Source organism: Oncorhynchus nerka, linkage group LG28 (assembly GCF_034236695.1).
Source record: "Oncorhynchus nerka isolate Pitt River linkage group LG28, Oner_Uvic_2.0, whole genome shotgun sequence".
Classification (NCBI taxonomy): domain Eukaryota; kingdom Metazoa; phylum Chordata; class Actinopteri; order Salmoniformes; family Salmonidae; genus Oncorhynchus; species Oncorhynchus nerka.
In genome coordinates, this window is record NC_088423.1 from 37,267,478 (window position 1) to 37,288,558 (window position 21,081).

The following is a 21,081-nucleotide window of genomic DNA, read 5'->3' on the forward strand; positions in this document are numbered from 1 at the left end:
GGCAGGAGAGTTTCACAGCCTCCCCCACCCAAAAGCAGAGGCCTTTTAAGCCCCCTCCATCTATGCAGACGTCATTACAATACAGTACCCCCTGGATTCATCTCTAATTTGAACTGATATTCAGCCAGGACACTTCAATTGTAAATTACCTCAATAAGAAACAATATTGTTGCTTTGATCACATCAGAAGATATTCTCCTCGCAATCTCCGAAATACAACAGCCACATGACAACTTTGTTTGGGCGTCGTAAAAGACCATTCACTGAAACCGAAGAGATATCTAGCTAATGACCTCCTTTTCCACGTGGGAAAAAAACGGTGGGCAGAGACTTGCTAGCTACATTAACTAGCTAGCTGGGATTTTCTACATGGATTCTGCCTCCAGAAAAAAAGCTTCTCCCAAGGTGGTGTGACACCTACTCCCGTTTCCTGCTGCACTGCTGCTTGAATTCCACCTGGCAATCTGTTCACCATCTGCCCTGGCCTGTCTCCCCCTGTCCAGTACAGGTAGGCCCGCCACCCCTCCCCCTCTCTCCCGAGCTTTCGCTCGCCTCCAGCATACACGCACTGTTGGGGCGAGTAACTCTGAATATACAATGGCTAGCCCCAAGTCGTTGATTTATGCTATTTGCCTCATGACGGTAGGCCATCTTTGTTAATAAGAATTTGTTTTTAACTGACTTGCCTGGTTAAGTAAAAAATATATTAAAAAAATAGAAAATGACTCCTGCTTGCTTTGTTGACTATGAACTTGCTTGTTTACCCAACCATGGGACAGACTGTTTGTTCCCACACTCAGGACTCTGACTCTCTATTCGTTACACAGACTTTTGGCCTCCCATCCTATTCCAACCACCTCTGGCCAGCTTTGTATTCATGTTACCTGATGAAATTGCTGTACAATATGATCATGTTCCCATCTAATGGCCATTAAAATGTCATAAATCAACACTGCAGAGCTCTCCCTGTCCTCTGTCGTGCACAGATTGTATTACTGCTGATGATATCTGGAAATGTGCATGTAGACCCTGGCCCATCTACTGTTGCTAGCCCTAATTCTGGCTTGTGCTCTGATATCTGCTTCACTGATTTCTGCTCTTGTAAATGCCTGGGTTTTCTGCGTGTTAACACTAGAAGCTTATTACCTAAAATGTAACACTTGAAAGTGTGGGTTCACAGCTCCTAAACAGATGTGTTGGTCATTACTGAGACTTAGTTAAGAAGTGTTTTTAACACTGATGTTAACCTTTCTGGTTCTAACCTTTTTCGGCAAGACAGATCTTCCGAAGGTGGTGGAGTGGCAATCTTTACCAAGGAACAGCTTCCGCGCTCGGTTGTCTCCACCAAGTCTGTCCCAAACAATTTGATTAGCTGGTTAAGCATTACACTTTCCACTAGCTCTTTGTTGACTGTTGCTGGGTGTTATCGTCCACCATCAGCACCGGCCTGTACCCTAAATTCCCGAAAGCGCTCTTCTGGCCCCTTACACTAAGTTTGAATTTGTCCTGCTAGGTGACCTAAACTTGGACATGCTTAAACCACCTAACCAAGTCCTAAATCAATGGGACTCCCTAAATCTTTGTCAGAGTATGACCAATACCAAAAGGTATGACTCCAACCTCCCAGAAAAGACTCCTAGATGTTATCCTCACAAATAATCCTGATGTGTATCAGTCTGGTGTTTTCTGTAATGACCTTTGTGATCAGTGTTTTACAGCCTGTGTTCGTAATGGCTGCTCAGTGAAACCAGCTGTCCTGACTTGTCATAGACGCTTGCTAAAAAACTTGAATGAGCAAGCCTTCCTTCATACATGGCCTCTGTAAATTGGTATAGAATCAGCTTGATCCCCTCTGTCAAAGACGTTTGCACCTTCCTTTTTATTTTATTTTCAGTGGTATTGTTTACTAACACTCCCCCATAAAGAAAATTAGAATTAATAATAGCCCCTGGTTTGACTGTGATCTGGCAGAGTTACTCCACCTCAAGAATTCCATTTGGCGAAAGGCTCGGTACATGCATACTCAGGCTGACTGGCTCTCATTCAGGCAAATTAGAAACAAGTGCAATTAGGCTACCCGGAAGGCCAAAGTTAGTTACTTTAAGGAGCAGTTCTCTCTCTGTGGGTCTAACCCCAAGAAGTTCTGGAAAACGGATGAAGACCTGGAGAATTAACCCTCCTCCTCACAGTAGCCCATGTCCCTTAATGTTGATGATGTGGTTGTTACTGACAAGGAGCACAAGGCTGAGATCTTTAATCACTACTTCATTAAGTCAGGATTCATATTTGACTCAGCTATGCCTACTTGCCCATCCAACATTTCCTCATCTCCCACCCCTTCTAATGCGACTGTCCCTGATGTTCCTCCCTCCTTTTTCCCTGCACCGCTACAAAGTTTCTCCCTGCAGGCAGTTACTGAGTCTGAGGTGCTAAAGGAGCTCCTTAAATTTGACTCCAAAAAAACATCTGGGTCAGATTTTAGACCCTTTCTTCTTTAAGGTTTCTGCCCCTATAATCGCCAAGACTATCTCTGACCTTATTAACCTGTCTTTCCTCTCAGGGGAGGTTCCCATTGCTTGGAAGGCAGCCATGCCTCCGCGTCCTGTATTTTAAGGGGGAGATAAAGCTGATCCTAACTTATCGGACAAGTTCTATTTTGCCCTGTTTATCAAATGTGTTGGAAGAACTTGTCAATAATCAACTGACTGGCTTTCTTGATGTCTATACTATTCTCTATGGTATGCAATCTGGTTTCCACTCAGGTTATGGATGTGTCACTGCAACCTTAAAAGGTCCTAAATGATGTCACCATTGCCCTTGATTCTAAGCAATTTTGTGCTGCTATTTTTATTGACTTGGCCAAAGCTTTTGACACGATAGACCATTCCATTCTTGTGGGCCAGATAAGGAGTATTGGTGTCTCTGATGGGTCTTTTGCCTGGTTTGCTAACTACCTCTCTCAAAGAGTGCAGTGTATAAATTCAGAACATCTGCTGTCTCAGCCACTGCCTGTCACCAAGGGAGTATCCCAATTCTCGATCCTAGGTCCCACGCTCTTCTCAATTTACATCAACAACATAGCTCAGGCAGTAGGAAGCTCTCTCATTCATTTATGTGCAGATGATACAGTCTTATATGGATTTTGTGTCAAACAAAGCTTTCTTGGTGTCCAACAAGTTTGGTAAGAAGAATTCCCCTTTCCCCAACGGTGGGATTACTCCCTCTGAGGGTTTAGAGGTTGAGGTAGTCACCTCATACAAGTACTTGGGAGTATGGCTAGATGGTACACTGACCTCCCCTAAGGTTAAATCTAGACTTGGTTTCCTCTATCTTTATCGCTCCTCTTTCACCCGAGCTGTCAAATTAACCCTGATTCAGATGGCCATCCTACCCATGCTTGATTACAGGAACCAATTTATAGATTGCAGGTAAGGGTGCCCTCGAGCGGCGAGATGTTCTTTACCATTCGGGCCATCAGATTTGCCACCAATGCACCTTATAGGACACATTACTGCACTCTATACTCCTCTGCAAACTGGTCATCTCTGTACAGTGCCTTGAAAAAGTGTTCATCCCCCTTGGGGTTTTTCCTATTTTGTTGCATTACAACCTTTAATTTTAATGGATATTTTAAAATTTATTTCATGTAATGGACATACACAAAATAGTCCAAATTGGTGAAGTGAAATTTTAAAAATGATTTGTTTCAGAAAATATAATTATAATTAAAACGGAAAAGTGGTGCGTGCATATGTATTCACCCCCTTTGCTATGAAGACCCTAAATAAGATCTGGTGCAACCAATTTACCTTCAGAAGTCACATAATTAGTTAGATTGCACACAGGTGGAATTGATTTAAGTGTCACATGATCTGTCACATGATCTCAGTATATATAGACCTGTTCTGAAAGGCCCCAGAGTCTGCAACACCACTAAGAAATGGGCACCACCAAGCAGGTGGCACCATGAAGACCAAGGAGCGCTCCAAACAGGTCATTGACACAGTTGTGGAGAAGTACAGATCAGAGTTGGGTTCTAAAAAATATCTGGAACTTTGAACATTCCACAGAGCACCATTAAATCCATTATTAAAAAATGTAAGATTATGGCACCACAACAAACCTGCCAAGAGAGGGCCACCCACCAAATCTCACGGACCAGGCCAGGAGGGCATTAATCAGAGAGGCAACAAAGAGACCAAAGATAACTCTGAAGGAGCTGCAAAGCTCCACAGCGGAGATGGGAGTATCTGTCCATAGGATCACTTTAAACCATACACTCCACAGAGCTGGGCTTTACAGAAGAGTGGCCAGAAAAAAAACATTGCTTAAAGAAAAAAATAAGCAAACACGTTTGGTGCTCACCAAAAGGAATCTGGGAGACTCCCCAAACATGAAAGAAGGTTCTCTGGTCAGATGAGACTAAAATGTAGCTTTTTGGCCATCAATAAAAACGTTATGTCCGGCGCAAACCCAACACCTCTCATCACCCAGAGAAACCATCCATGTTTTCATTGGCAGTTACTGGGAAACTGGTCTGAATTGAAGGATTGATGGATGGCGCTAAATACAGGGAAATTCAGTCTTCAAGAGATTTGAGACTGGGACGGAGGTTCGCCTTCCAGTATGACAATGACTCTAAGCATACTGCTAAAGCAACTCTCGAGTGGTTTAAAGGGAAACATTTAAATATCTTGGAATGGCATAGTCAAAGCCCAGACCTCAATCCAGTTGAGAATCTGTGGTATGACATAAAATTTGCTGTACACTAGCGGAAACCCATCCAACTTGAAGGAGCTGGAGCAGTCTTGCCTTGAAGAATGGGCAAAAATACCAGTGGCTAGATGTGCCAAGCTTATAGAGACGTACCCCAAAAGACTTGCAGCTCTAATTGCTGCAAAAGGTGGCTCTACAAAGTATTGAATTTGGGGGGTGAATAATTATGCACGCTCAAGTTCAGTTTTTTGTCTTATTTCTTGTTTGTTTCACCCCCAAAAAATATTTTGCATCTTCAAAGTGGTAGGCATGTTGTGTAAATCAAATGATACATCCCCCAAAAAATCTATTTAAATTCCAGGTTGTAAGGCAACAAAAAAGGAAAAATGCCAAGGGGATGAATACTTTCGCAAGCCCTATATACCCATCGCAAGACCCACTGGTTGATGCTTATTTATAACACCCTCTTAGGCTTCACCCCCCCATATCTGAGATACCTACTGCAGCCCTCATCCTCCACATACAACACCCGTTCTGCCAGTCACATTCTGTTGAAGGTCCCTAAATCACACACATCTCTGGGTCGCTCCTCTTTTCAGTTCGCTGCAGCTAGCGACTGGAACTCTGCAAAAAACACACAAATGGGACAGTTTTATCTCCATCTCTTCATTCAAAGACTCAATCATGGACACTCTTACTGACAGTTGTGGCTGCTTCGCGTGACGTATTGTTGTCTCTACCCTCTTGCCCTTTGTGCTGTTGTCTGTACACATGTTGTGTTGCTACCATGTTGTTGTCATGTTGTGTTGTCATGTTGTGGTGTCTCTCTTGTCATAATGTGTGTGTTGTCCGTATTTTAATTTTAATTTTATCCCAGCCTCCGTCCCCACAGCAGGCCTTTTGCCTTTTGGTAGGCCGTCATTGTAAATAAGAATTTGTTCTTTAACTGACTTGCCTAGTTAACTAAAGGTTAAATACACATTTTACATTTAAAAAAAATCATCAAAAGTGTTAATAAAATGGTTAAAAATACTCAATATTGACTTCCATTTCAAGATTCAGTCGACATTGTCCTAAAACAGTAACAAAAGCTAACAACAATACTGATGACCTAGCATATTTTGGTGAAGCCACCATCTTTAGTCCTATGTAGGCTACCTATTGTTTCTTGTTTTCCCCCTCTGTGCTTTCGCCATTAAATCTATGTATTTTATCATAATCTTGAGATTCTTGACCCAAAGAAAATAATTCTCACAAGATATCAAAATAAAAATCTATATTTAATATAGGGGCAATTACTAAGAGAAGTTAGCTACACAGGGCCGTTGTCACCAGACTGTGTTTTTCATCATATAGGTCATTAGACAATGATGGATGTAAACCTATAAAGTATCTAAACTGGACCTTTTAACAAACCATGAGCAATACTATCATTTCTCTAATAGAACCTGCTGACCGTGTCATTCCCTGCTACCATTTGTCATTTTTCTTGTGAAATAATCAATATCGAGGCGCTTGGAAATAAATAATATGAAAGTCATAGTAGCCTACCAGAGGAGCAACAAAATAGACTTATGGAACATTCTAGAGTTATTGCTTTACAGTTTATGCATATGGTACATATTTTTCTCAACATAATTTTCTAAACATAATCAACCTTTGATTGCATTGTACAAAGATGCACCTTTTACGGCAATGATGCGGACAAAGCCTTTACTTAACTTGACTAAATAGCCTACTAAATTCCCATTATCCTGATGATGAGCCTATATACTGTATATTTGACAAAGCCTGCAGAAGGGACTCTGAAATAAAGTTAGCTCGTTAAAACAACATGTGGCGCAATGTAAATCTGATGTAGGCCTAATGTCCATTACTGTTAGGCTATTGGTGTAATAACATCACATGTAGGTCCCGGCCTATTTTTGCTGCAACCTGGACTCAGGGGTAGGCATAACATCATAAACAATAATCCGGGACTCTCAGATTACTTTGATATGTTACGTTTGGTAGAGTATGTATTCATTTGTGGATTTTCAACATCCATTTTGTAAGATATGTTACAAATTACAATTTGTATGACATGTTATGCATAACAATAACAATTATGAATTGCAATCAATACAATATGTGATGAATTTTCAATACGTATGATATGTTTACGAATTCAAAACTGTTGTTGCCAACATTAGCTAGGTGGCTAACACTAATGTTAACTAGGTTGCTAACATTAGCTAGGTGGCTAACACTAATGTTAACTAGGTTGCTAACATTAGCTAGGCTAGGGGTTAAGGTTTGGGTTAAGTTTAGAAGTTTGGTTAAAGGGTTAAGGTTAGGGTTAGCTAACATGCTAAGTAGTTGCAAAGTAGCTAAAAAAGTCTACATGATAAAGGGGAAGAGAGCAATGGAGAAACAACAGAGGAAAGGCCAAAGGGTTGGTCTACTATTTCGGGCAGCCCTGTTTTTCATCCAAGAAATTGCCTTATTTTGCTTTGCGCCTCCTTAACACATAGGCCTATGCTTCGCTTGGGTTTTGGATTTCCTTAACAAAAGTCATGAAGTTATGTATGCCATATCAAAAACATTCTTGACATTGTGTTCCACATATTTTCGTCACAGTAAAATATGTGAACTTGCATTTATTGCGTATGGATTTGTAATGTCTTCTATGACATCTTCGCACGTAATTGTTGGGTGTCCACACAATTTTTGGGTATCCCACAACCAATTTCATAGGTGGGCATAGAAAATGAAAAGGCCTAACTTATGGTGACAAAATAGGCTACCTGTGATGATTAACATGTGACAGGAGATGGCAATTACATCATATAGATGCAGGATAGCTGCACTTAAGTGGTCATTTAAAGCTGAGATCCGTGATAGGTGAAACAGCGCCACTGACCTCCCCAGGCACATTTGTTATTGTTTTTGGGTTGAAAAAAATGAACATCCAGCATTGTGGTAATTTTTTTAAATCATAGTACGTACACTGCTGTTCTATAGTGCATAGCAATGATGTCCTAGGGAAAAAACAAACATTGTTGTTTGAATGTAACGGCTTTCTTCCTGGGAAGGAGAGGCGGACCAAAACGCAGCGTGGTTAGAGTTCATGTTATTTTAACAAGGTAACTCAACATGAACAGAATACAAAACAATAAACGTGAAAACCGAAACAGTCCTAATTGGTGCAGAAAACACAAAGACAGGAAACAATCACCCACAAACCCCAACACAAAACAAGCTACCTAAATATGGTTCCCAATCAGAGACAATGACTAACACCTGCCTCTGATTGAGAACCATATCAGACCAATCACAGAAACAGACAAACTAGACACACAACATAGAATGCCCACCCAGCTCATGTCCTGACCAACACAAAAACAAGGAAAACACACAAGACCTATGGTCAGAACGTGATATTGAAGTAATGTCTTATTATCCCAAACAGATGTGGCAGTTTCACCACTGTCGATTCCAGCTTTAAAGATGTGCAATAAGTTTTGTATAATTTCAGCCAGTAGTTGAAAGTGGGGCTCAAGAGCCAAAATGGTCCCCAAAAATTGTGCACAATTGTGTATGTCATCCATTTCATATGATATGCTACCTCCTGCTATTTTTTTGCCATATCATATTTTTTTTTTCATATCATATGAAATTCCTGTGATATGTTACAAATTCCAATTTCTACAATATGTTCAATCACTTTAAATGAGCAGGTGTTAATTAAGACCACCAAAGGCTTATGGGGGAAAATAATGTCCATGCCACTCAATAGGTTATACAGCCTTTATCCTGTAATTTATAAATACTGTCATGACTATGGTTGGTTGGCATGGTCACACAAGCAGCAGCCTTTTAGGCCTACACCATAGGGTACTTCCTCCAATAATGGCAACAGGATTTCACCTTCCTCGCCATCATAATTAAGCCTATGAAAGTGTATTCACTTACATTTTTGACCTAATTAGCTTCCTCTTGGGGCCCACTTGCCAATGATGATGGTGATTTCAATGATGATTAAATATCATAGCAAAATCTAAATGAAAATAATAACAGATCGGCTATGATACATTAGGCTACGTTTTGTGTTGCAACACAATCTCACACTCAATTCATGCAAATATGTACAAAAAAACATTTCAGCAGATTTTGTTGTTTTGTGTGCCTTAATTAGTGTGAAAATACACACATTTTGTGCATCTTAATTTGCGTTAAAAGACACATTTTTGTGCGACTTCATTCATAGGAAAACACAGTTGTTGGGGGAAAACTATGGAACAATCTTTTGACAGTTATTGGAGCAATGCATTCTGGGCAATGGTGTTCTACACTGCCATTTTTTTGGTCTCCCACATGTATTTATATTTTTTTTAAACGTGTCAACAACCCAATATTGTTAATCAACCAGGTTGTCACCGAAATGATTATAACAATGATAGTTTTAAAAAATTGTATTTTATTAATGCCAATGCTGTTTTCAATATTTGTTTACACCTAATAATTTGGGATACTGGTGCTATGTCAGATTTTATGAGGGTTGCCAGATTGCAGTACAAAGCTGCATTTGTCATTTTTTTGTGGTATCAATGAAGGTATGTTTGGGGAATGGCGATACATTTTCATGATGGGAAATTGGGTTTAAATTCCCCTGGTGCAACTGCATGGTATTTGCAACTATAACAAGTCTGGACTATGATCAATTAAGCCATATCAATGCAGTTAAACAGGTCATGTAAAATAATGAATTATGTTGGCTAACACATGCCATATTATTATGATGATTATTATGGTTGTGTCAATCATCTTATATACTTAGGCTATTGTAACAAGGCATATGCCAGCATTGTAGGCCAACTGCCTCTGCTCATTTCAGACTCTCCTATGCCACTATTCCCAACATAGGTTTTAAATAAACCCTTTTTAAGGTGATATAAATTGTATCATTATTACAGGGCTGTGAAACCCATAGCCAAATGGCTTCAGACTGAGCATTTCTCATTATTTACAGTGCATTCGAAAAGTATTCAGACCCCTTGACTTTTTCCACATTTTGTTACGTTACAGTCGTATTCTAAAATTGATTAAATTGTTTTTTCACCCCTCTCATCAATCTACACACAACACCCCATAAAGACAAAGCAAAAACAGGGTTGTAAAATTGTTTGCTAATTTATTCAACATCAAAAGAAACGGAAATATCACATTAACATAAGTATTCAGACCCTTTACTCAGTATTTTTTGGAGCACCTTAGGCACCGATTACAGCGTTGAGTCGTCGTGGGTATGACCATTCTCTGTAGATCCTCTCAAGCTCTGTCAGGTTGGATAAGGAGCGTTGCTGCACAACTATTTTCAGTTCTCTCCAGAGATGTTAGATCGGGTTCAAGTCCGGGCTCTGGCTGGGCCACTCAATGACATTCAGAGACTTGTTCCGAAGCCACTCCTGTGTCGTCTTGGCTGTGTGCTTAGGGTCATTGTCCTGTTGGAAGGTGAACCTTCACCCCAGTCTGAGGTCCTGAGTGCTCTGGAGCAGGTTTTCATCAAGGATATCTCTGTACTTTGCTCTGTTCATCTTTCTCTTGATCCTGACTCGTCTCCCAGGCCGCTGAAAAATATCCCCACAGCATGATGCTGCCACTACCGTGCTTCACCTTAGGGATTGTGCCAGGTTTCCTCAAGACACAAAGCATTCAGGCCAAAGAGTTAAATCTTGGTTTCATCAGAATCTTGTTTCTCATGGTCTGAGTGTCCTTTACGTGCCTTTTGGAAAACGTCAAGCAGGCTGTCATGTGCCTTTTACTGAGGAGTGGCTTCCATCTGCCCACTCTACCAAAAAGGCCTGTTTGGTGGAGTGCTGCAGAGATGGTTGTAGTTCTGGCAGCTCTAGGAAGTCTTGGTGGTTCCAAACGTCTTCTATTTAAGAATGATGGAGGCCACTGTGTTCTTTGGGACCTTCAATGCTGCAGACATTTTTTGGTCCCCTTCTCCAGATCTGTGCCGCGACACAATCCTGTCTCTGTGCTCTACGAATAAATCCTTCAACCTCATGGCTTGGTTTTTGCTTTGACATGCACTGTCAACTTCAGAACCTTATATAGACAGGTGTGTGCCTTTCCAAATCATGTCCAATCAATTGAATTGACCACAGGTGGACTCCAAGTTGTAGAAACATTTCAAGGATGATCAATGGAAACAGGATGCACCTGAGCTTAATTTCGAGCCTCAAATCAAATAATATTTTATTGGTTACATACACATATTTAGCAGATGCTATTGCGGGTGTAGCAAAATGTTTGTGCTCCTAGCTCCAACAGTGCAGTCGTATCTAACACTGCAGTAGTATATGAAAATGATTCAGAACAATACACAAAAATCTCAAAGTACTGTAATTAAGAAATATATAAATATTAGATTGAGCCATTTCGGAGTGGCATTGACTAAAATACAGTAGAATATAATATAGTAAATAGATATGAGATTAGTAAAGCAGTATGTAAACATTATTTAAACATGATTAAAGTTTCCAGTGATTCCAAGTCTATGTAGATAGGGCAGCAGCCTCTAAGATATTTAACAGTCTGATGGCCTTGAGATAGAAGCTGTTTTCAGTCTCTCGGTCCCAGCTTTGATGCATCTGTACTGCCCTTGCCTTCTGGGTGATAGAGGGGTGAACAGGCCGTGGCTCGTGTGGTTGATGTCCTTGATGATCTTTTTGGCCTTCCTGTGACATCGGGTGCTGTAGGTGTCCTGGAGGACAGGTAGTTTGCCCCCGTTTATGCGTTGGGCAGACCACACCACCCTCTGGAGTGCCCTGCGGTTGCGGTTGCATTGTCTGGTGTGAGAGTTGTCACACCAGACAATGATACAGCCCGACAGGATGCTCTCAATTGTGCATCTGTAGAAGTTTGTGAGGGTTTTTGGAGCCAAGCCAAATTTCTTCAGCCTCCTGAGGTTGAAGAGGCGCTGTTGCACCTTCTTCACCACACTGTCTGTGTGGGTGGACCATTTCAGATCGTCTGTGATGTGTATGCCAAGGAACTTGAAACTTTCCAACTTCTCCACTGCAGTCCCGTCTATGTGGATAGGGGCGTACTTCCTCTGTTGTTTCCTGAAGTCCGCGATCAGCTCTTTTGATTTGTTGATATTGAGTAAGAGGTTATTTTCCTGGCACCACTCCCCCAGGGCCCTCACCTCCTCCCTGTAGGCTGTCTCATCCATCATTGTTGGTAATCAGGCCTACTACTGTTATGTAGTGTGCAAACTTGATGATTGAGTTGGAGGCCTGCGTGGCCACACAGTCATGGTTGAACAGGGAGTACAGGAGGGTGCTGAGCACGCACCCTTGTGGTGCCCCTGTGTTGAGGATCAGTGAAGGGCTTGCTTCCTACATTCATTCCTACCTGGGGGTGGCCCGTCAGGAAGTCCAGGACCCAGTTGCACAGGGTGGGGATCAGACCCAGGGCTCCGAGCTTAATGATGAGCTTGGGGCGTGCCATGGTGTTGAATGCTGAGCTATAGTCAATGAACAGCATTCTTACATAGGTATTCCTCTTGTCCAGATGGGATAGGGCAGTTTGCAGTGTGCAGTGCGATGCTTATTGCATTGTCTGTGGATCTATTGGGGCGGGAAGCAAATTGAAGTAGGTCTAGGGTGTCAGGTAAGGTATAGGTTATATGATCCTTAACTAGCCTCTCAAAGAACTTCATGATGACAGAAGTGAGTACTACGGGCGATAGCAAAGTGTCCCAATACTTATGTAAACAAGGTATCTGTTTTTTATTTTTTTATACATTTGCAAAATGATCTAAAAATATTTTCATGCTTTGTCATTATGGATTGTAGATTGGATTGTAGATTGATGAGGAAAACGATTTATTTAATCCATTTAAGAACAAGGCTGTAACGTAACAAAATGTGGAAAAGGGAATCGGTCTGAATACTTTCCGAATGCACTGTATTTACGGAGAGCAATTTTAGTTTCATAACAGGTAGTGTCCATTTATTTACAGTAGTGTGTTGATTAATTATTGCTTTCTTCACTGGAAATACAGAATGTCTAAAAATGCCAAATATACCAAAAGCTAAATCAAGCAGGGATTTACGACTATTTAACCATGTTAATCATTACTGGAACATGCAAACTACAAACATTTAACTCGTTTAAGAAATGTAATACATCACAACTAGATACAAATATTTTATAAAAAATGATTCATACAAAACTCAAGAGTTGGCTATAACATGAGTACCAACAAAGTGAATGTATATGTGTGTAAGTGTTTGTATGCTTGTGTGTATTATGGGGTTTATTATAATTTCCCATCATAAAAATCTATCCACATTCCCCAATCATATATCTTCATCGATACCACAAAACAAAAAAATCTGTATTTTTCTTCTTAAATCTGGCAACCATCATCAAATTTGACAGCCTTGTATAAAATGAATTATGAAATATATTGTGTAATGCACACGAAAAGTGGAGCCTTGTATTAAATGCATTATGAAGAAAATTGTGTATTTTCCTATGAATGATGTTGCACAAAAATGTGTATTTTCCTACGAATTAAGTCGCACTAAAATTGGTGTCTTTTCACGCGAATTAAGCCATTACAAATTTAATGTGAGATTGTGTTGTTTTGTGAAGTAGTGCGTAGCCATGGTGACAAGTCTTTGTTGCTTTATTCGTCTCCATCTGTGATTAAGGTCCTGCATTTAGCCTTTATTGCCCACAGAGGACGCTGTCCTCTCATTATTCATTTTTCATTGGGCATGCTCTGGCAAGTAAATTAATATCACTGAGTGAACATACATACTGCATTTACGAAGACTGCAATCTAAAGAATGAATGAATAAAATCGATTTGGTCAAAAATAATGACTATGCAACACAGAAACATTTTAGAGATCCATAAAGTAGAAATATGATTAGAATTGCTCATTCACTACATAGTTTAGGCTTACATTTGGCTAACCATGACTGTTTCTGAGACCATTTCAGAATGAATTTCTAAATAAATCAGCAAAAACAAATGATAGTTCGAAAACAGTGTTCAGATCTCCGATGAAAAAAGGTAAACACAGATGATTCTTATTAAATTGTTGGGTTTAATTGGGTTTAATTGTTCTAATTAATTAATAAAGGGGAAATGTATCAACTGTGTCAGAATGTTGTATGGTTGACCTTTTATTGAGGTAAACCTATGTTATAGCATACACAATTCAGCATGTGTCCCATAAGCCTTTGTGTCCTGATAAGCAATGCAAATAATTGCAACTTGACTACATTTGGAGTTAGGCAAGTGATTAAACATGCGCATCCAATTCACAATCATTTGATTGCAACAATATTTTAATTAGGCTATATCTAAATGTTAATATAGATTCCTTATTCTGTAAACCTTTCATAATAGGATTAGTGATAATGTGGACATAATTTGCAACCTTTTTCAATAGAATTGTTGGCAGATAGTCCATAGGGGAAAGTCTAAATGTTCATCAATTTAACTTATTCACTCCAAATTGTGTCAAAACATGACACCTGTAGGGAAATTATCTTGTCTGTGCTGTAATAATGAAAGTTTGTATCCTACCCTGTAAAGCTATAATAGCTAGCATATACACATAGTCGAATGAATCGTGTAAGTAGAATAGGCCCTATTTAGGTAAATATTTTACACAACATTTTGCGTGTAGCCAATTATGGGAAATTTGAAAAATGTATTTACTGGGTGATAATCCAAATTTGTTTTCCCAAATGTGCTCTAATACAGGATATTATATTTCGTTGTAGGCCTATCTTCATCTGAGCACATGAGCCTTTATTTTGTTGGTGTTTGTGTTACGAAAATGGCCATTATAAAAAGCAGAACTTACATCCATAGTTTGCCGAAAATTGTTATTGCTCTTTATGAATCTAGTCTATATTATCGATAACTATGAACCTCAAAATACCCAAACTAATATTCACTATAATGTTTTCTAATATTTTTATTTTTAATGTTATTTAGCAAATTGTGATATAGGCATACTCTGCTATTAGACTATATTCTGTGTTCGGTTAGAGTAATTTGCCTATTGTAGCCTACTTCCAAAGAAGCTCAGGCCAAACATTTCCTTTTGTGCTGCTAACCCTGTCCTCATTTGCTATCTAATTGGACTATATAAAACCAATAACACCACAACGCTACAGCCTACAGCCAAAGCGCAATGTTAGGGTGGACTTCGTTGTTATCGCGTAGCCTACACCCCCTCTCTCTCTCTCTATCTCTCTGTCTCTCTCTCTCTCTCTCTCTCTCTGCCCGTCTCTCCCCCCTCGTTCTACTTCCCATCTCTTCCTTAATCCCATTTGCCATTGTACATGCCCAATCGCCGTATACTTTCCGCATTTAACTTGGATGACATTTTTATTTCATCATTAGCATCCGGCGCCAGACTGACGCGGTGGACACAGTTGCATTTTGACTAAGGAGCGCACAAGACTTGGATGCAATATCGATATTATTTTGTTCTCTCTGAAGAATATTTACTTTTCTGATGTGTATTTTATTTTTGTCGTTCTCGATCATCTGGTAATCAAGACGATATTCCTCATTTAAAACATCGCAAAGAAGGACAATTACCAGTCTTCTATTCGAATAATATCACTGTTTCTAAGTCATTTAACACTTACATTTGTGGTCTAAGGCATTAGGACCACAACCTCCAAGCAGCAATGCCCGAGACGGCGCAAGAGACGTGCACTCCGGTGAAAGACTCTCCCTTCTTCATTAAGAACTTGCTGAACTGTGATAGTAAACCATCCAAACCCAAGCCCATCTTCGCCTCGGCAAAGGTTGCTTTTGAAGGGGGCTTTTCTCTATCCCAGGTCGGGGACTTCAACTTTCCTCGCTTTGAGTTACCCACACAGAGGTTTGCCTTACCTGCGCACTATCTGGAGCGAGCCTCAGCATGGTGGTATCCCTACACACTCAGTGCAGCCAGTCATCTACACAGAACCGAAGGTAAGTCCATGAACATCTGATTGTCATCTCTTTCTTTACCTTTTACACATGATAAGAAAACGTATAATGTGCGTAATTTGTATAGTGTAAATTGCTATTGATGCTGTGGGTTGAGATTTCATCTGTCAAATGACATTCATAAAAGAATATACTCAGCAAGTATGTTGTCACTTATGATAAGTATTCCATTTAACGTTAGGCCATTGTCAGCATTGTATGTTTCTATTTTTCTTTTACGCGTTCAAGTGAATGGTATAGCCAACTGCTATTTTATATATTTGCTAAAGCATACCCAGTGTCAACGAGGTATTGAACATGCAGTCATGTTTATAACCCATATTTCCTGTCGTCATTTTAGTTGCGGAGAAGGCAAGAGCAAGAGACTCCTCTCCAACCTCGTGCACGGATCGCGACTCGCCAGACCTGGTGCTCAAATCTGACCCAGACAGCAAAGAAGACGAGGACAACAAAAGTGGGGATGAAATAGTTCTTGAAGAGAGTGATCCTGAGGACACAAAGAAAGACAGTGGGGTAGACGACTGGAAGAAAAACGAGGACGGTGGGGACAAGAAAGCATGTCGAAAAAAGAAAACACGCACAGTGTTCTCCCGGAGTCAGGTGTTTCAGCTCGAGTCCACCTTTGACATGAAACGCTACTTGAGCAGTTCGGAGAGGGCCGGATTGGCAGCGTCTTTGCACCTGACAGAGACCCAGGTAAAGATTTGGTTCCAGAACAGAAGAAATAAATGGAAGAGACAGCTTGCCGCTGAACTAGAGGCTGCCAATCTGAGCCACGCCACTGCACAGAGGATAGTGCGAGTGCCCATCCTCTACCACGAGAACTCTGCCTCAGAGACTGGCAGTGCGACCGGGAACGTGCCTGTGAGCCAGCCGCTCCTCACCTTCCCTCACCACCTCTATTACTCTCACCCAATCGTCACCTCTGTGCCGCTACTCAGACCGGTCTGAAAAACAAGAGGTTGTTGTCTATATTCCTAACTCGTACAGAACACTACACAATACAAACTAAAACAATATTTTTGTAAAGAAGAAAATAAAAAAAAGAGAGCCATGCTTTCTGTCAAAGAGGACCTATATTGCGCATTTTTATATTAGACTGCAGTTTACATTTTCTCTGGTATAATTTCACACTATTAGCATATTGTTATTATTAATATTAAAAGTATTCTTCTAATTATTGTTATAATAATAATTATAATTAGGTCTATTATTATTAGGCCTTTTGTTATTATAGCAGCTTTGAGATCATTTCCGCTAAGACTATCCAGTTCACACTGCCCCAAATTACATTTCAGCAAGCCTGTTTTCCCCGCGCAGAACCATAACATTCAGGAAATTACATTGGAGTTAATTTTGTTCAATTTCCATTTACAACGTGTGTTATGACAATTCGGTAACATTGGTTTGTTTTCTATCGGACAATGTGATTTTTGATATGGGCAATACTGTAAGCACTAGCATTTGACCCCAAGTTATGTGATAGACCCATTCAATTCATTGTGTTTTCTCTTTGCTCAGCTATTTAGGAATGAATATCGGACAGATTATCGAACGGGCTTATTTTTTTCGTCTTTTTTTAAACTTAAAGCGCTTTAGCAGCGGACAATCAAGATACATTATTTTATGTACAATATAATTGTAGCTTATAGGCTTATTGTTTTTATGTACTGATTCTCATTTCTGCTTGCTCGACAATGTCCTTATAGCACAACTAAGAATTGAATGTCATTGCCTTTTGTGTTTTTGAAACTTGATCATGGTGTACAAATGTATATGGATATATTGAATCGAGTCAATGAAAGAAGCTACCAGGTGATGCTATTCCTTTGTACAGAAAAACACGTTTTGATATTGTATTGCTGAATTATGTTGTGAAATAAATGGAGATTATTCCATATTTAAATATTTCAAATCAGTGCGTACTCAAGCATGCACAATGATGTAATGAGGTGTAGTCTACATATGCCTCAGGCATCTATTCATAAATGTCTAATATTGCCTGTTTGCTTCCCAAACAAATTAGGCTATTGTCGACTTTCAAAACGTCTTCATGAACAGGATTTATTGTTGCATAATGAAAATGAATATAAATAAACAAACAATACAACTTTCCATCAAATCTTTATTATAGACCCAATATAATTGTTGTGGCTTTCAAAATTGTCATGTGTGAGAGGAAATCAATATGCTCCTAGCATATACAAAGAGGAGGATATTCTGCCTAAATACTGTGTCTGATCATAAGTCAATTCCCATTACAGAGGCTCGACTGGGTCTATCTAACAACAAGTGCTACTGGTCTGGCAGACCACGTGGCCGACACTCCTAGGAGACACATTGCCATAGATAGCGATGGTTGACTAAGTAAGATTATTACAATTTGGACGCTTGACATATGATATACAGTATATTGAAACATTTATCCTTGGAACAAACACGGTGGAAAATGTGAGTAGACCATGTAGCCAAAAGACATCAGAAAAAGTTAGAATTAATCACAATTAAGCATTATGCATATACATAGGCGCAACTTCACAAAGTTAGATATTGAAATCACACACTAACCTTTTTTATTTGCTTTAATTATTAGTAAATAGTTTAATTTGCCATCCATATTGAATGTAAATACAGGTAGGCCTACCCCGAAACCACACGCTTATTTTGGGAGACCCATACATCATTATGTGAATGAAGAACCTGAGCAGGTGCGTAATCAACCTGCTGTTATGCACTTTCAAAATTGTTTTACATTTTAAAAAATGTATCGGTCAATTAGATGCGTAATTGCCACCATCTTGAGGGTAATGTAGTCTATTCAAAAGAGAAAAATTACATTCCCTAGTATTGGGCTGTTCAAAAATGCGTGCGTGTGGTGGACGTGTGTCCGTGCGTGTGTGCGTGCGTAGCTCGAGGCTAATTTTAACATTTAATTTAAAAAAGTGTAGGTTTAATTTCGCAACAATACTCGTTTAACTTGTGGATGCAGCTTCGATGTCCGACTTTGGTAATGGTATACCACTGGACAGGTGCAATTAGCCCACCAAATATGCAATTTGTCTTTGACGTAATGGTTATATTGTCAATTTTGTCTGTGTAGTTTCAGCTGGGTTAGCAGAACATGAAGGCCTAGATTTAGGGTTTTCTCAATTCGTTTTCATGTTCTAAGGGTTTAGTTTGGTTGCATCTGGCTATTCACACACCAATGCCAATGTCTCTGCAATGCATGCCTGCAATTCACCTGTGGAATGTTTATGACGTAGACATAGAGCTATTGCAAATGGTCGAAAAGATACATTTGTGTTGAGTAGAAAACTTTTTCACAAGATACCAAAGGTTATCTCAAGTCTTTCGATCACCGTAGGCCACATTAATGTTTTAGGGAGTCGAAAGGTCTTGATAGCTACATGACAAAGATTAACGTAGACTCTCTCCTCAAACCTTCACAATTTGTATCCACGGTATGTTGTGGACGGACTTTTTCCTTTTAATACATAGGGAAATATTCTTTGTTAAATCATAATGTTTCACCGGTTTAATGTCAGTCACTAATTTTTCCCTTATTTGTGGACGAGATAAATTGGCTGAAATGACATAGCTGCAACATTAGCCTAATATAAAGTTTAATTAACTATCTACAATGTTAGATGGAATAATATACATATCAATATGTTGACTATAAAATGACTCTTGAAGATTCGACCTACTTCGTTGTTGTATTCAGCATTCCTTCCAGCTGAGTAGAAACCAGTCAACGCCTTGCCTAAAGGTCATTTTCTGATTTTATCTCTAATGCAGTTATCGAAAACAAATCAGTAGCTACTGTATTATGACCGCATCACTAGACAGAGTGCATTCAAATATAGTCTGATAATCACTCATGTATTGACGTATTATATCATGCAAACTCCACATGGACCCATTACAGAGAATTAATAGATTGGGATATATGGCGTTCTTCCCCTAGCAGATATTGATCTACAAACGTCTAAAATATTGTTACAGAAAATGACATTGTTCACGGGCAGTTCTGGTTACGCTCATGACCTTGATTTGCGCGCATAAATTGAAAAAAAATGACAACTCGATAATTTCCATTTGTTGAACATATTTATGTAAAGTAGAAGGGGCGAGACCAAAAATAGGATAAAGTAGCCTACATTTGCAGGAACAGGGCAACGGACGTAACCGCAGGATAGTTGAGTGCTGATCAAGTGCCAACAGTTTATGTATTTTCAGCCCTTTACTGAAACCCTGGGCATCTGTTTACGCATGTGTGATTCATGCAAATATCTGTATCTTGTGTTGCAATTTCATTACCGTAGGTAGGCATAATTATGTTAATTGAGCTTAAAGGGAAAATCCACTCAAAAATTATCTTTTGTTATTTATTTTCATTAGTCCACTGTTGATACAGTCCCAAAATGTTGTGCATATCAGATGTCCAGTTTTAAAGATACTGGACTTTCAAGAAGCAAAGTGTCACAGGCCACATCATTGATGATGCAAAATGATTAGTCAGGAAAGCTTGAAAAAAAAATATCAAAAGTAAGTTTGAGTGGATTTTACTAATTGTTTGTACATTGCCACAAGCCTGCATACATTTGTGAATATCGTGGCATCATTTTGTCAATAATGTATGAAATAAAAACTAACTTTTGGAGTTAAAGGGATAACATGGGCCTTAGCACAACACTTTCTGGACACACTTATTTTTTAGGGAACGGAAATCTTTATACTAGTATCTCATTTGCTTCAGGTTTGAATGCGAGCATCAAGATTTTCATAAAAGTTCTATTAAGTGAAACATAGGTTGCGGGGCACCGTCTGATTGGAACAGTTTAAATGTTAATTGTGTTTTTAATTTGACATATAGTTGCTGTGAAGAATGACACCGAAACGCCGAGGGGCGGTCGATTTTCTTAATTTCTCCCCGAGGAATTGATGAGTCTATCAGGGCAGTAGATTGGAAAGCCATTAAAACTCAATGGTGAGGTTGTTAATTGGAACTTGATGGATAGGAGCCCTTGGATAGGCTATACTGATCCAATCTTCTTGACTTTCTGTTTTCCAATAAATTACCCAATTCATTTCCAGCCGAAGATTACATAAATTGTAGCCTACACCTCCAGGGTTGGCGCTCTGTTTTGCGCTTACGACTGCTTCGACCCCTCTCTCTCTCTCCCTCTCTCCTATTTGAAAAAAGGAGCTGGGCTCGGATCCTTGAATGAAAATCGAAACATAATCAACGTTTATACTTAGAAAATTTATTGATATCATTTTCTCTGGTAATTTCCTTATTTTAGAGTTGGACACATCATATATCATAATACACACGTG

The 21,081-nt window shown here is 39.5% G+C and overlaps 1 protein-coding gene across 1 annotated transcript; it reads left to right on the forward strand.

Moving 5' to 3' along the window:
- The first annotated feature begins 14,982 nt into the window (after nt 1-14,982).
- On the forward strand, nt 14,983-20,471 carry LOC115113199 (homeobox protein HMX3-like). Its single transcript, XM_029640570.2, has 2 exons — nt 14,983-15,723; nt 16,082-20,471. The coding sequence occupies exons 1-2, from the start codon at nt 15,435-15,437 to the stop codon at nt 16,690-16,692; spliced, it is 900 nt and encodes a 299-aa protein (XP_029496430.1). The 5' UTR covers nt 14,983-15,434; the 3' UTR covers nt 16,693-20,471.
- The last annotated feature ends 610 nt before the right edge of the window (nt 20,472-21,081 follow it).